We start from the raw sequence: 15,543 nt of genomic DNA on the forward strand, positions 1-15,543 counted from the left end.
TCTTTACCACTTTAATATTTAAACTTAGATTGAATTTCATACATTACAGCCTCAGAAAGAAGTATCGATATGAGAAAACCAAAAAGAACTGTAACATTTGTCAGGAAGAAATGATTGTGTTCCAGCTAACAAATGATCTCGCTTTGTCAGTTACTTTAAGGTAAATTGCAGTGTTTTCCTTTCTTTTGTGTGTGTGTGTGTGTGTGTGTGTGTGTGTGTGTGTGTGTGTGTGTGTGTTTGTGTGTGTGTACTTGGTTGTAACACCATTCTCCTTCCAGTATGGTCGTCTTTTTGTTTTGTCCTTGTTCTCATGGTCTGACTACTCTGTACCACAGTCACACACAGATTTATTCCTCTTGGCTTCCTTTCCAGGTAGGGTGATGCTGTAAGAGTGTGTCTCACTACAACCATAGACTGAATGACAAACACACCTTCAATGATAATCTTTTGAATTATTTCAATTATATACATCAGTTGTGAAGTCAGGTCCAAATTGATTCAAGTACATCAATCACCACATCAAACTCACCTTAAGATCTAAGATTTACAATCTTCATTTGTCTTTGAAGTTTACATTGTAGTATGTCCATTTTCTGTGAGGTGTTCATGACACCTTAAAGGGGCATCACCAAGGCATAAATGTCCTCATTCAGCAAGTGCCACTGCTGTCACCAAACGCCGCACCATGCCCCTGCTGTGTTGTGTCACTGCATACACATCTTCTGCACAAGTCACAGATCACGGTGCTCACAGTGTATTTTTCCCACCACACAAAATGTTTATAAGAGACATGACCATCTTTCACCAGTGTGAATATCCTCAGTGGAACATAGGTCATTTTCATGAATAACCCATGTTACATTACAAAATAAACTGTTTGCAGTACTTAAGTTATGCTTTTGCAGCGTACCATAAGTATGGCTATTGTTGTCAGATTTTAGACGTTGTAATGTTCTGGAGAGTATTTTGTAATACTTTATCATATTGTGACTAACAAATATAAGAAGTATTATGATAATACATATTCAAAGATTAAAATCTTCAGAAAATTAGAACAAGCAACCACTAACTTGCAGATGAATGATGGGTTTCAGGCAAACACACATAAAGATCAGATAACTGAACTAGCATTTCAGCTTTTGCTTCTCATGTAGCTATTCCCTTTTCTGACATTGTAATTTGACTACCCCATTTGCAATTTATGTATGGGTATGCATTTGTAAGCACATCTGGACAATTTATGTAAACTCACAGTAAAGAAAAGCTCTGAAGCTGAGATACAATATGTATCTGCTGCCCCATGTTGAACATGTATTTGACATAAAAAGTTGAAGAAATGTCTACATTGTTATTGGAAAAGTACTACTTGTGACACTGTTATTGAAATAGCTTTTACATCTGTATTGTAATGAAAATGCCAGTGGTACAGTAACCTCAAAATTTTGATAGTAAGTTATAAAAATGAAAGGAAATTTATACTTAAATGTGAAACACATTTTCTTTTCTGTTGCAGTTGAAATTTATTAGTGATACCCACTTTCAAGATGTAGTTGAAGAAAGGGCAATCACTAAACTTTGCGGATACCCTTTGTGTAATGGTATTTTGAAGAACATTCCAAATCAACAGTATAAGATATGCACAACACAGAATAAAGTTTATGACTTAACGGAAAGAAAGGTAACTGTCAAAACCACAATAATGGTTTAATATGTGCAATTTAGGGTTGTGTCGAGAAGAGAGAACACAAAGAAAGGCTTTTTACTGCTTCCTTCATTTAACATGAATTTACTTATTCTAAGGTTGGCATGTGTTTCCCATAAGGGCAAACATAAGAGACTTTGAGCATGTAAATTAGCAAATTTTATCATTAATGTTCATCGCAGTGCAGTATGTGATTTGATAATGTTTTGCACTTCAATCCAATGTGCCACTCACTTCACACATGCACATGTTGGGGAGAAAGGGGTGAATATTCTTTCATCAGAATACCAGGCACCATATTGTTGTCTTTGATATTTTGCTAGGCCTTTGTGGATAAGAACCCAGTTTGTTGGATTGATAAAACTCGCAACTGACGATTTAATTTCCAACAACTTCAGGCTTCCACTCACTAAGAGGACCTTCGAGTACTTGAATATACCTACTTTACTGAAAGTAAAGCTGCATGTTTTTTTCAGACTGTTTCACACAAGTTGAATCCCTATTCATGTTTTATTTACAAGAAATTTCTGTGCTTGCATTTCTTTTCCAGCATTAAAGTTATAACTCCTGTGTGTTGATTGGTGACTGCAAAGTTGAAGCAGCACTCCTCCAACAAGATTTAAATTGCTAGCCAGAAGAATGTTCGATATTACATTATTGATACTCTACTGAAGCTATTTTTCTCAGTTTTCATTATAAGATTTTAATTGAAGGGGTCAGTGAAAGAAAGTGCTATCCGTCAATTTATTAAGTGTTAGACTGATCACTTTATCTCTTTTGTTTTCAAATGCACCATATGCTGGTAGATAGTATTTACCTGTCTACTGTATAAATTATTTTGTGTAATTGTGTTTTGTTCTTATCTTTGAATTTAACTCAGCATATAATATGCAGTATCTTAAAATGTGCTCCTGAGGGCTATCACTTTCTTCTGCCAATCCTTTCAGTGACCTTGAAGAATCTATTTCATATCCTAAATGGAACAATGTCAATAGCATACATAATATACAGCATTTGTTTCATTTGATTTTCTATTAGATCATAAGGCAAGATTGCCCTGGAATTCATGCTTTGCAGATTAAGTTAGATGACAGTGAACTCATTTACGGCAGGAGTGGGGTTCAGTTCCCCTTTTAGCTTATACGCTTTCTCTAATACTTTCGTAATGGGTTTGTGCTCCATTCTTGGTGACTGTAAGGTGAACTAGATGTTAAAAACTCTTCACCTTCATTCCCTGGTTAAAATGAAATGACACTAAGTCATTCAGAAGGTTACACATGCCAACCATAGGTAAAGTCCATCTCACATGGAGTAAGATTCACTGCAATCTTACTTGCCGGCTCACACGACAGCTCCCATGTGGACTCTGACATCTGCTGGCCTAAAGGGAGCTGTGCATGTTTTCTGTGATAGCTCTGGTGCTAATTTCTTGTGAAGCCTTGTGAGGGTCCCTGAATTCTACCTCCACTGGTCAGTCAGAATCCCTGTTTGGCATCTGGCATCACAGACTACAGGGGCAGGAACTCCCGGACAACACCAGTTAACCCTGAAGACCAGACAGAATGCCATGCGCCACTAGCCAATGGACGATCTTTCTCAAACAACTGTAAAGGAAAAATAGTTTCATTTGTCAGCTTCATGATGAACTGCTCATTATTTCATCAATGGTCATATTTATTGTGATATTTCAGGATTAAGTAAACTACTTCAAGAATTTCTGAAAGTTTGCAGTGCAAAATAGACATTCCTATCAATTTGCGTTTAGTGCATGTTAGGTCACATGTTGCTGTGTATGAATTATGGATAGCATATTGAATTTTTCTTTAAACTTTGAAGGCTATTGTTATCTGTCACCAATTTCAAGGAAACTGATCATATGTAAGGCACTTTGTCCTGAACTCATGTGCCAGCGAAAAAGCCAGAATGAAATATTCATAAAATTCTTCATATCTCTCTAATGGTTTCAGATAATGAAACAAAATTTTGGGAAATCATAGTAAGCAAAGGGGAGATTATTTAGTCATAAGATTAATATGCAAAACTTCCATATCTAGCACAATATTCAAGCACCTATGAATTTTTTCAATGAAATAATGTAACATTTAAGCGCCTTCAATAGCTGGTAAAATGAGAGTTGCTTTGGGTTTGGAACAATATATGTGAAAAAATTAAAATTTATTTTTGTATCGAGAATGAGAATTTTCATTTACTTTTGTCTTTCCGTCAGTTGCTTTTTTTTGTGATTCTGTCACAATGTCAACTGCATTAGAATGTTAGTGAAATGTATATTTTATAAACTCTGCCGTATTTTGGTGAAAAAACAGTATGACTACTCAAAATTCGTCACTGATAATATTCCTTTAAAGAAAAATAAGTCTGGGGAAAATAAATCATTTCATCTGTTGAAATTTCAGTAGAGTATTTTTAATAAGAATGATATGGATTGAAACTGCCCAACAGATTTTATTTCTGTATCTCAGTAATCTAAGAAAAATGAAAATAGTTAACAGCACATAGCATGTCATCTTTTTTTTCCCTTTCCCTATACAGAATGAAGGATTATACTGTTTCATCACAAACATCTTTTAGTTTGTCGAAGATATTGGTAATCTGTTTACACCTTGATGTGTAGTTGACTGGATTTTACAAATTTAAATGTTTTCATATTTCTCAGATCATTGAGATACAGAAATAAAATTTTTTGGCCAGTGTGAATCCACATCATTCATGATTAAAAACATACTGGGTTATAGGATACCATTAAAATTTCAACAGAAGTAGTGATTTATTTTTGCCAGAATTCTTATTTTTTTAAATTTTTCTTCAGGGAGGTGTTATCAGTGAAGAGTTCTGAGTTATATGTAAATTCCCTTATCTTCACATTCAGATCTGCTTCTTTCACCAAAAAACAGTAGAGTTCATAAGTATTCATCTCTCTTACATTCTAATTCAGTTAAAATTTAGACAGAATCACAAAATGGCAACTGATGGAAAGAGAAGTCAATAAATAGTTTATGAAAATGTGCATTGTTGGTATAAAAATAGACTGTAATTTCTTCACGTACGTTGTTCCAAACTCATAGCAATTCTCTTTTCATCTGCTGTTGATTGTGTTTAAAGTTACATTATTTCATTGGAAAAAAATCTATAGCTGTTTGAATATCGTGCTAAATATTGCAGTTTCCCATATTAACCATATCATTGAATACTCTTCTCTTTGCGTACTATCATTTTCCAAAATCTTGTTTTGGTATCTGAAACTGTTTTCAAGATATGAGGAATTTTGTGAATATTTTGTTCTGCCATTTTTGCTGGCACACAAGTTCAGGATGAAGTGCTTTACATATGATCATTTTTCTAGAAATTATGGTAGATAACAGTATCCTTCAAAGTTTAAAGAAAAATTCAAGATGTTAGCTACATTTCATATGCAGCAACATATGACCTAAGATGCACTTAACGCAAATTGGTAGCGATGTCTATTTTTCACTGCAAACTTTCCAAAATTCTTGTAATAGTTTACTTAATTCTCAAAGATCACAATAAATATGACCATTAACAAAATGATAGACAGTTCATCATGAAACTGACAAACAAAGCTATAAGATCTGCAAGGATTCAATTTTTTTACTGAATAGTGTATTTACATTCATTTGAGAAAGATTGCAATTTGGCAGGCTTGCACACCTTGCCGTTCACACAGTCAAGCCAGCCAGCTAGCTTCCATATTGAATCATACATTTGGTGAGAGGCTCAGTATGCAAGGTAGCTGTCATCCCCATCTGCTAGCTGACAGTCATGCACACCTCCTAGCAAACTTGGCAGTGAATGTTACTCCATGTGAGGTGGGCTTAACAGTTTTCTGGGAAACGCTTTCCTTTTTCTAAAGCTATGTAATCAGCAAAGACCATTTGTAGCAAGACATTTAACAAACCAGTGATTTGTCAGATGAGCTGCTCCTCTCACTTAAAAAACATTCCTATCCAAAGGCAATGCATCTTTTAAGTAGCTGATTGAACTAATTCCCCAAGTACATTAAGTGGCCTGGTAAAAGAAAACAGTTATCAATTTAAAGTTTAATTTAAACACTACCATAGTTTTTGTTGTTGTGTTCTTCAGGCCAAATAGCACTTGTTGCAGCTCTCCATACGAGTCCGTCCTTTGCAGGCCTTTTTTTTCTATGCATAACTACAGCACCGTACATTCACCTGAACTTCCTTATGGTAGTCAAGCCTTAGCCACCCTCTGTACTTCCCCCCCCCCCCCCCCCTCTCCTCCTCCGCTTCCCTCTTTTGCCAAAGTATCTACTCCTTGGTACCTCAAGATACATCCTATCAACTAATACTTTTCTTTAGACTGGTGGTGCCATAAAGCTCTTTTCTCCTCAACAATTCAGGGCATTTTGATTAGGTACTTGATCTACCAGCTAATCCTCAAAATTTGTCTGTATGTGTATCATCCACATTTCATATTCATATAAAGCTACACTCCAGACAAATGCTTAAATGCTTTCAGAGGAGACTTCCTTACATTTAAATTATAGTCATTGTGGAGATATTTCACAGTTTCAGATAAATTTTTCTTGCTGTTGCTAGTTTACATTTTATATCCTCTATACTTCTGACATCATGCTTTTTTTTTTGCTTTCAGTATCTAATTTTCTAATCAATTTCCTTCGGTATCAGGTTGTCTGATTTTTCTATATTCCATCACTCACATTTTACTTTTGTTGATGTTCATCTGATAATTTCTCTTTCAAGACAACTTCCATTCCTTTCCAATGATCCTCCAAGTACTTTGTTGTGTCAACAGCAAATCTCAATTTTTATTTCTTCTCCATGAACTTAAATTCTCTTTCTAAATTTCTCTTTGGTTTCAGTTACTGTTTGTTCATGGTACTGATTGAATAACATGTGAGAAGGGCTAGAACCCAGCTCACTCCCTTCTCAACCACTGCCCCTCTTTCATGTCATTCGACTCTTATAACTGCAGTGTGGTTTTGGTACAGATTGTGGATATCTTTTGCTCCCTGTATTTTATTCCTGCTGTCTGCAGAAATTCAAAGACTGTACTCCAGTCAATGCTGTCAAAAGCACCTTTTAGATCTACAAATTTTATAAATTCAGGTTCTCATGTTGTTAAATCTTCAAAGTTAACACATATATTTCGGACAACACAACAACACATATAAGTCACTGAGTAAGTGGACCTGTGAACAAGTCGGCATTCGAATAAACACTGAGTCTCAGTCTAGCGGCCGCTGCTCGGCTGGCCGCTTAGGTGGCGCAGCTGCTGCATGGCTGGCAGACAGCGCCGCATGTAGAGGACGTGCGTAATTGCGCGGCGGCACTTTGAATAATCGGCGAGTCACAACACTTTTCCCCCCTTTGAAATGGTTGCACTGGTCTTGATGGAGGTGTCCTGGAGATGGCTAACGTCCATAGGCGTTGTTTGACTCGCCGTAAAGTCTCGAGGAGGAGGCTTCCCGTACGGATGGAAGTGTCCCCGATGATAACGGGTCGAGATGACAGGAGACGTAGGGGTCAAATCTGCTGGGGCCCCATGTACCAATCCGCCCGTTGCGGCAAGTCCAGTTGATATGACAGGAGACATGGGCGATGTGTCGGCGTCCGTTGGAGGAGGAGGCGAGTAGATGTACTCTGACAGAGGATGGTCCTCCGGTTCCTGCATGGGCACGTCTCCTGGTGGCGTCCGTTCTGGTGCTGGCATCGCGATGATGGTGAGAGGGCTGCGTTGTGAGCATTGAGAGATGCCAAGATCCCGAGCATCAGGTAGAGCCAAAGGTGGTGTGGCGGCATTCGGAACAGGCGTTGCTGGCACCCGAGGCCGAAGCTGGCCCGAATGACGCACTGCAACACCCGTGTCCATCTGGATTTCATACAGGCATCTGCCACGGTGTCGTAAGATGCGGCCCGGGCTCCATTTTGGCCGCCTGCCATATCCCCTTACCCAGACGAGGTCGTCGGCGGTGAACCGGCCAAGTGAAGGCACCCGCGGCCGTGAGGTGGGAGGCTGCAGAAGATGAAGTAGCATGCGGGGCTGTCGGCCATGTAAGAGCTCAGCCGGGCTGTGATCGCCCATGGGGGTGAAACGGTAAGACGCCAGGAACTGGAGAAGCGCATCATCAGCAGCAGAAGAAGTCAGAAGTTTCCGCATCTGAGCCTTAAATGTGCGGACCAGTCGTTCAGCCTCACCGTTGGATTATGGATGGAACGGCGGGGCCGTGACATGCGTAACGCCGTGACAAGCACAAAAATCCGCAAAGTCGGAAGAGGCAAATTGCGGACCATTATCAGTAACAAGAGTAGAGGGGAGGCCTTCCAAAGAAAAAATGCGGGCGAGAGCACTGGTGGTTGCCGTGGTGGTAGGTGACGTGCAACGGACAATGAAAGGAAAGTTAGAGTAGGCATCAATTACGAGGAGCTAATAAGTACCTAAAAAGGGTCCCGCAAAGTCAGCATGAATGCGCTCCCAGGGATTCTCAGGTGAAGGCCACGGTGACAAAGATGACTTCGGGGCAGCGGCCTGTGACGCACAAGGGCCGCAGGCAGCGACCATGTGTGCGATTTCAGAGTCGATGCCAGGCCAGTACACATGACGGCGCGCCAGAGATTTTGTGCGAGACACACCCCAGTGCCCCTGGTGAAGGAGGCGCAAGACCGAAGCACGCAAAGACGCAGGTACCACAACACGCAGCGAAGCATTGTCAGTGGAGAGGAGGATAACACCATCCCTAGCCGTGAGGCGGTAGCGCAAAGTGTAGTAGTTCCGCAACGGATCAGAAGTCTTAGCGGACGGGCGATCTGGCCAACCCTTCTGAATACAGCGTAAAATCCAGGAGAGGGTAGGGTCAGAACCCGTAGCAGCCGCCAGCCTGTCCCCAGTGATGGGGAACCCGTCCACAACCCGCTGCTCGGCAACATCCAGGTGGAAACACAAAAGTTCGTCCCTATCGAATGCCTGATCCGGCCCATGGGAAGGCGAGACAAAGCATCAGCATTCGCATGTTGAGCCGTTGGCTGGAAATGAATCTCATAATTGAAACGGGACAAGTAAAGAGCCCAACGCTGGAGGCGGTGTGCAGCCTTGTCGGGAAGTGACGTTGATGGATGAAACAAGGAAACAAGTGGTTTGTGATCCGTAACAAGATGAAATTTTGAGCCATAGAGAAAAACACCAAACTTATGAAGAGCATAAATGATGGCCAAAGCTTCTTTCTCAATATGAGAATACTTTTGTTGGGCATCCGTGAGCGTTTTGGAGGCATAAGCGATGGGTTGTTCTGAACCGTCAGAAAAACGGTGCGCAAGGACTGCACCGACCCCGTATTGAGAGGCGTCTGTGGCAAGAACAAGATGTTGGCCAGGTCGATAAGTAGCCAGGCACGGGGCCTGTTTCAGCATAGTCTTTAATTTCCGGGAAGCCGCGTCACATGACGCGGACCAGTGAAAAGGCACCTTTTTATGCAACAGGCGATGCAACGGCTGAGCCACCGACGCCGCAGATGGTAAAAACTTGTGATAGTATGCTATTTTCCCCAAGAAGGCCTGCAGTTCCTTAACAGATGTAGGGCGAGGAAGGGCATCGATCGCAGCAACAGTGTGTTGAAGCGGACGAATACCATCCCGAGATAGTTGAAACCCCAAGTACGTGATAGATGCCTGAAAAAATTGTGATTTCTGAAGATTACACTTAAGACCGGCAGTCTGTAAGACATTAAAAAGTGTGCGGAGATTTTGAAGATGTTCTTCAGTGGTGGAGCCAGTGACAACTATATCGTCCATGTAATTGATACACCCCGGGACAGGGAGCAATAATTGTTCCGAGAATCGCTGAAAAAGAGCAGGGGCGCTAGCAACCCCGAATGGCAAGTGTTGGTATTGATAGAGGCCAAAAGGCGTGTTAAGGACCAGAAACTGCCGGGAAGCAGCGTCGAGAGGAAGTTGATGATAAGCTTCCGACAGGTCAATTTTAGAAAAATACTGTCCTCCTTCGAGTTTAGTGAACAGTTCTTCAGGACGGGGCATAGGGTAAGTGTCGATGAGGCATTGAGCATTTACAGTGGCTTTGAAATCGCCACAGAGACGAATATCACCATTGGGCTTAGCAACTACGACGACAGGAGAGGACCACGCACTGGAAGTGACAGGAAGCAAGACCCCTGAAGCAGTGAGACGATCCAACTCCCGTTTTACCCGATCACGAAGGGCCACAGGCATGAGCCGAGCCCGAAAAAACTTAGGCCGAGCAGTGGGTTTGAGCGTGATACGAGCTTCAAAGTCATTTGCACGGCCCAACCCAGGAGAAAAAAGGGACGAAAACGTCATCGACAAGGAATCCAGTTGAGCATAAGGAATAACGTCAGAGACAATATTGACAGAGTCATCTATGGAAAACCCAAAAACGCGAAAGGCATCGAAACCAAAAAGATTTTCTGCGTTGCTCTGGTCGACCACAAATATGGGAACAGTGCGAACGACGGATTTGTAAGATACCTCAGCATTAAACTGTCCCAAGAGAGAAATCTTCTGTTTATTATACGTCCGTAATTGCCGAGTGACAGGGGACAGGAGTAGATAACCCAGCTGAAGATACGTCTGAGAATTAATTATAGTGGCAGCAGAACCAGTATCCACTTGCATGCGAACATCTCGACCAAGGATTTGGACAGTGAGGAATAACTTCCCTGAAAGGGAAGAAGTGCAATTGACAGACAACACAGAATCAGAATCAGCGTCATGTTCATGACACATGACCTTTCTTTTTGCAATTGTGACACACAGCCCAACGTTGGGGACAATCCTCACGTGAATGTTTCGTAAAACACCGCGGACATGAAGGAAGTTGCCGGGGATTTTGCTGCAGTTTCTTAGTGGGTTGTTTACGGCTAGGCCGAGGCTGCGCGTGGGAGCGTACTGCGGCCACGTCGGCCGGCGGGGACGCGCCGCACGAGTCGTCAACAGCGCACAGAGGTTGTATTTCCCCGACGTCACCCCACACTTCTATTTGCACCCCAGCGGTGCGAGAAATTTCAAAAGACTGCGCAATGGAGAGAACTTCATCTAGAGTCGGATTCGCCAACTGAAGGGCACGTTGCCGAACTTCTTTGTCGGGCGCCGACCGGATAATAGCATCCTGTACCATGGAATTGGCATAGGATTCTTTGTGAACGTCAGTAACAAATTGACACTTTCGACTGAGGCCGTGAAGTTCAGCAGCCCAAGCGCGATAGGACTGATTTGGTTGTTTTTGACAACGATAAAAGGCAACACGAGAGGCTACCACATGCGTTTGCTTTTGAAAATAGACAGACAGAAGGGAGCACATTTGAGCAAAGAACAAAGACGCAGGATCCTTCAAAGGAGCCAATTGCGACAACAACCGATACATTTGAGGTGAAATCCAGGAAAGGAACAGAGACTTACATGGTTGTTCGTCCGTGACATGAAATGCCAAGAAGTGCTGTCGAAGACGTTTTTCATAATCAGACCAGTCTTCTGCCGTCTCGTCGTAAGGTGGAAAAGGAGGTACAGCCAACGACGAGAAACGCCCCGCATTTGACGCCACGACGAAATCGCGAATCGCCGCTGTGAGAAGCGTTTGCTGTTCAAGGAGATTTTGCAAGAGCTGCTCGACAGTAGCCATGGAACCCTGTGAGTCAACGGTGAAAAGGAAAAACCCCATCCTCATCGCCAATTGTTAAATCTTCAAAGTTAACACATATATTTCGGACAACACAACAACACATATAAGTCACTGAGTAAGTGGACCTGTGAACAAGTCGGCATTCGAATAAACACTGAGTCTCAGTCTAGCGGCCGCTGCTCGGCTGGCCGCTTAGGTGGCGCAGCTGCTGCATGGCTGGCAGACAGCGCCGCACGTAGAGGACGTGCGTAATTGCGCGGCGGCACTTTGCATAATCGGCGAGTCACAACACATATTTTCAATTTATCTTCTAAGGTAAGTCAGTACTGCTTCACATGTTCGAACCCAAACAGTTACATATAATCTCTGACTGTCTTCTTGACTCTAGTCCACCAGCAGCAATGGAGAGTAAATCTTTGACAATGCCGATTACTTGTACTGACAAATGTCAGAAAAATCATTCAACAAACATTGCCAAAGATCCCGAGCTAAACTCCAACAGACAATATGTCAACAAGTGACCATAAAAGCCTCAGCAATTTTGTGACTATTAAACTGTTATCTCAATACTATTCATATTCATAATCACCTGCTTTCTTTGGTTTTGGAATTATTACATTTGTATTATATTTTGAGGGTAACTTTCCAGGCTTATATATCCTGTGTACCAAGTATAATAGTTTTCTAATGTTTGGTTCTCACAAGGATCTAAATAATTCAGAAGGAATGTCATCTGCTCTAGGGGCCACATTTTGACTTAGGTCTTTCAATGCAGTGTCAATCTCCCATCTCATCTACATCCACATCAACATCGACTTCCTCTTCCACTTCCATAACATTGTCTTCAAGTTTATTTATTTTCAAGCCTTTCCATATATGCCATCCACCTTTTAGCCTTCCCTTCTTTGCTTAGTACTGGCTTGCCATCTGAGCTTTTAATACTCAAACAGCTGTCTCTCTTCTCTCTGAAGATTTCTTTAATCTCTCCATTTATGGGATATAAACTGTTTTGGGCACTGTCTTTCCTCCTCATGCATACGTCCCTGACCGCTAAATGGCAGACACCTATATCTGCGTATATCTACATATGTAGTTTGCAAGCTACCTAACAATGTGTGGCAAAGGGCACTCTGTGTATTACTACACTTGCTCTTTCTTTGCTTCAGTCACATATGGGGTGCAGGATGAATGGGTGTTGGTAAGCCTCCATATAAGTTCAAATCTCTCAAATTATACCTTCTTCAAAACATGTATATAGGAGGAAGCAATATATTGGTTGATTCATTTCATAATGCAAACCCTCAAAATTTTAACAGTAAACCACACTATTATGCACAACACCTCTCTCGTAGTGTCTGCCATTGGAGTTGGGTGAGCATCTCTGACACTTTCTCACCTACTAGATCTTCTCTACTTCCTGCATCTATTCTACCTGTAAGGCACTCAGACTACAGGGAAGTACTCAAGAACCAGTCGAATGAGGGTTTTGTAAGCTACCTCCCCCATGGGTACACAACACACGAGGACTTCTTCGAGTGACTCACACTCTGGCATCTGCTTTTCCTACAATTCATTGTATGGGATCATTCTGCAGCCTTCCTGCCTACTTATTTGCAGTATACTACTTTTGCTAATCCCAGCACTAAGAGTCAATCCTCAGTAGATTTACCTGCATTTTGCTAAAAAAAATTTTAACTTGTGAATGCACAAGAGCTTACAGCCCAAACAGCCTCCTGGAACTTCAGACATTATCCACCAAACCATTAGTATACAGGATTACTCAGCATGAAAAAAGTCTCACTTGGTGACATATAGACTCTTTTCATAGCTATGTTAATTACAGATATGTCAGTATCAATTTTGATTTTTCAAGTGGAACTCTAATAATGTCTGCTGCTAGAACTGTAATTCCAAAAGAGACAAATTCAATGGTATGCCAGTCTTCAACATCCTATTAGTAATGTCAGAGTAATTAAAATGTTTAAAACACAGGATTTATCTGTTTGGAACATGAAATTGACTACTATTCTTATGTGGCAGCATGTGCTGTTAGATGGAACTGTCGCATCAGGCTGATGAGGTGCTCCAGCTTGACACAGCTAAGAGAGTCTATTTACAAAAGAAAGCTTTTATTTAAAACTGATACTAACCACACTTGGCTAAATGTGGCTGGATTGGTACAATAACTGGATACATGCCATCTACGGATGATTGACTAGCCAACTACAATAAAAATTCTGCTTTTGTTTCTGCCAGAACCTTGAAAAGAAAGATGCACATTAAAAATTGAATGGGTTTGGAAAAAGGAAATTGTGGTATAAATATTATTAATTAAATGAGAGATCCCTTCTGTGTCATTGTACCTACTGCAACAGTGATTTTTTAAATCCTCTTAGGTCATAAGAACATGTGCAAAGACTTCATCTTTGAGTTTATCCCAGAGAAAAAGTTCAATTAAATCAAATTATGTGAATGTGCTGGCCATTTGACAATGTCCTTTCATGTCCTACCCAACAACCTGGAAAGAGCTGTATGAGCACATTCCTAGCCACAACCGGTAGTGCTAGAGCACATATATCTGTGTATTTAAAGGCATAACTTTGATAAGGAATTTTACATGGCTTTTACCCATATGGAAGTTTATTCAGTGAAGTAAGGACCATCACATAGTCTCCAATAATCTTGCACAAAATGTTCACATTCCACTGCCTCTGATGTTCAGCATGCCTCAGTTTCTGCTATTTCTCAATCACCCAGTAATGCATATTTATTACATTCAGCTTTCTATGATTTGTAAAGTTAACTTCATTGAGAAAGAGAATTCTATGGAGAAAGATCTGTTGTCCAAATGTTGCATCAGAACCGAGCTACAGAATTCCATGTGTCTTCTGCTATCCCAATGGTTAATCTGCTGGTGAAGTGATATGATATGGATGGAGGCTATTTGTGTGCAAACTGCTAACAATGCTGAATTGACTTATTCCATAAGCACGAACAATTTCTCTGGAGCTGTGGTGTCAATTATGGGCAACAACTGCCAGAACATTTATTTTGCTCACACCTTCATTACCATCTTCACTCTTACTCTCCTTGTAGTATTCCAGTGTCCTTTCTATAACAATGTTTTGCACATTCTCTGAACTGTCATTGTTGGGCAGAGTCTTTCGGAAAACGTTTGTGCATACAACTCAGCTGTTCTCTTCATGTTCCTTCTGCGTTCTTCGTAAAGAAGTAGTATATGTTGTTTCGTTCGGTTTGTGAAAGAAACTTTTCTTTTTTTACCTACACAGTACACAAGGCACATGAATGACAGAGGCAAAATAAAAGCTACATTCCTTCTATGCCCCTTTCATACTGGTATTGCGGCAGTGCGACACTGTTTTTTTCTTATCCAACATGAGATATTTCCTTATTTGGGTATGAAATCGTGAACTTTCACACAACGCTATTGGTTTCATATTCAAAACAGATAAATCATAACTTCTAAATATTGTCATTACTCCGAAACTGCCAACTGGGTTTTGAAGAGTGAAACATCATTGAATTTGCCTGTTTTAGAACTAAGACACTAGCAGCAGAAATTAATATAATTCAATTTGAAAATGTGAAGTTGATACCAATATCTCTGTAATTAATATGCCTATAAATAAAGTCTCATATCCATTTAGTGAGGACTTTCTCACAAGTCATTTGTGGGAAAAGAGTGTTATATCTTTCATGGTTCTGCAAATATTTGAAATCAACACCTTAGCTAAATTACCCTAGGGAAAGTAATCCTTCTCTAACACTCTCATGATGTAAACTCAAAGCTACTTCAATATTTTCAAATTTCTCTCCATTAACAGTGACATGCTGTGTTCTGTTTGCTAGGAACTCCCCACGCCAATTGCAGATGTTGTGTGATACTCTGTATGCTCTTCTGTTTGTTATGGGTCAATATGGAACTTTATTGAAAACTTTCAGAACCAAAGAACAAGGCATAAAAATTACTGGGAGCAAATGAACTGTTATCATAAGTATAATTACTGATATTTGTGGCTTTTACTGTCTAACATTTCATTGGTGTCAGTTTAAGAATTGCCGATGACTCGTAAGGTAATGTTGTTGCCATTGGTGGACAGATGCTGTTGCGACAGACAGAGCTTCATTTGGGAAATAAATGTATCCTTACTTTT

The 15,543-nt window shown here is 40.8% G+C and overlaps 1 protein-coding gene across 1 annotated transcript in view; it reads left to right on the forward strand.

The window, feature by feature from the left end:
• Positions 1-15,543, forward strand: part of LOC124794733 (putative RNA polymerase II subunit B1 CTD phosphatase RPAP2) — a 40,933-nt gene that overhangs the window by 5,776 nt on the left and 19,614 nt on the right. Inside the window, exon 3 of the mRNA XM_047258332.1 lies at positions 1,514-1,678. Within this exon, the coding sequence (XP_047114288.1) occupies positions 1,514-1,678 (165 nt within the window). The remainder of the gene's footprint in view (positions 1-1,513; positions 1,679-15,543) is intronic.

The sequence above is a fragment of the Schistocerca piceifrons genome, chromosome 4 (genome assembly GCF_021461385.2).
Source record: "Schistocerca piceifrons isolate TAMUIC-IGC-003096 chromosome 4, iqSchPice1.1, whole genome shotgun sequence".
In the NCBI taxonomy this organism is placed as follows: Eukaryota; Metazoa; Arthropoda; class Insecta; order Orthoptera; family Acrididae; genus Schistocerca; species Schistocerca piceifrons.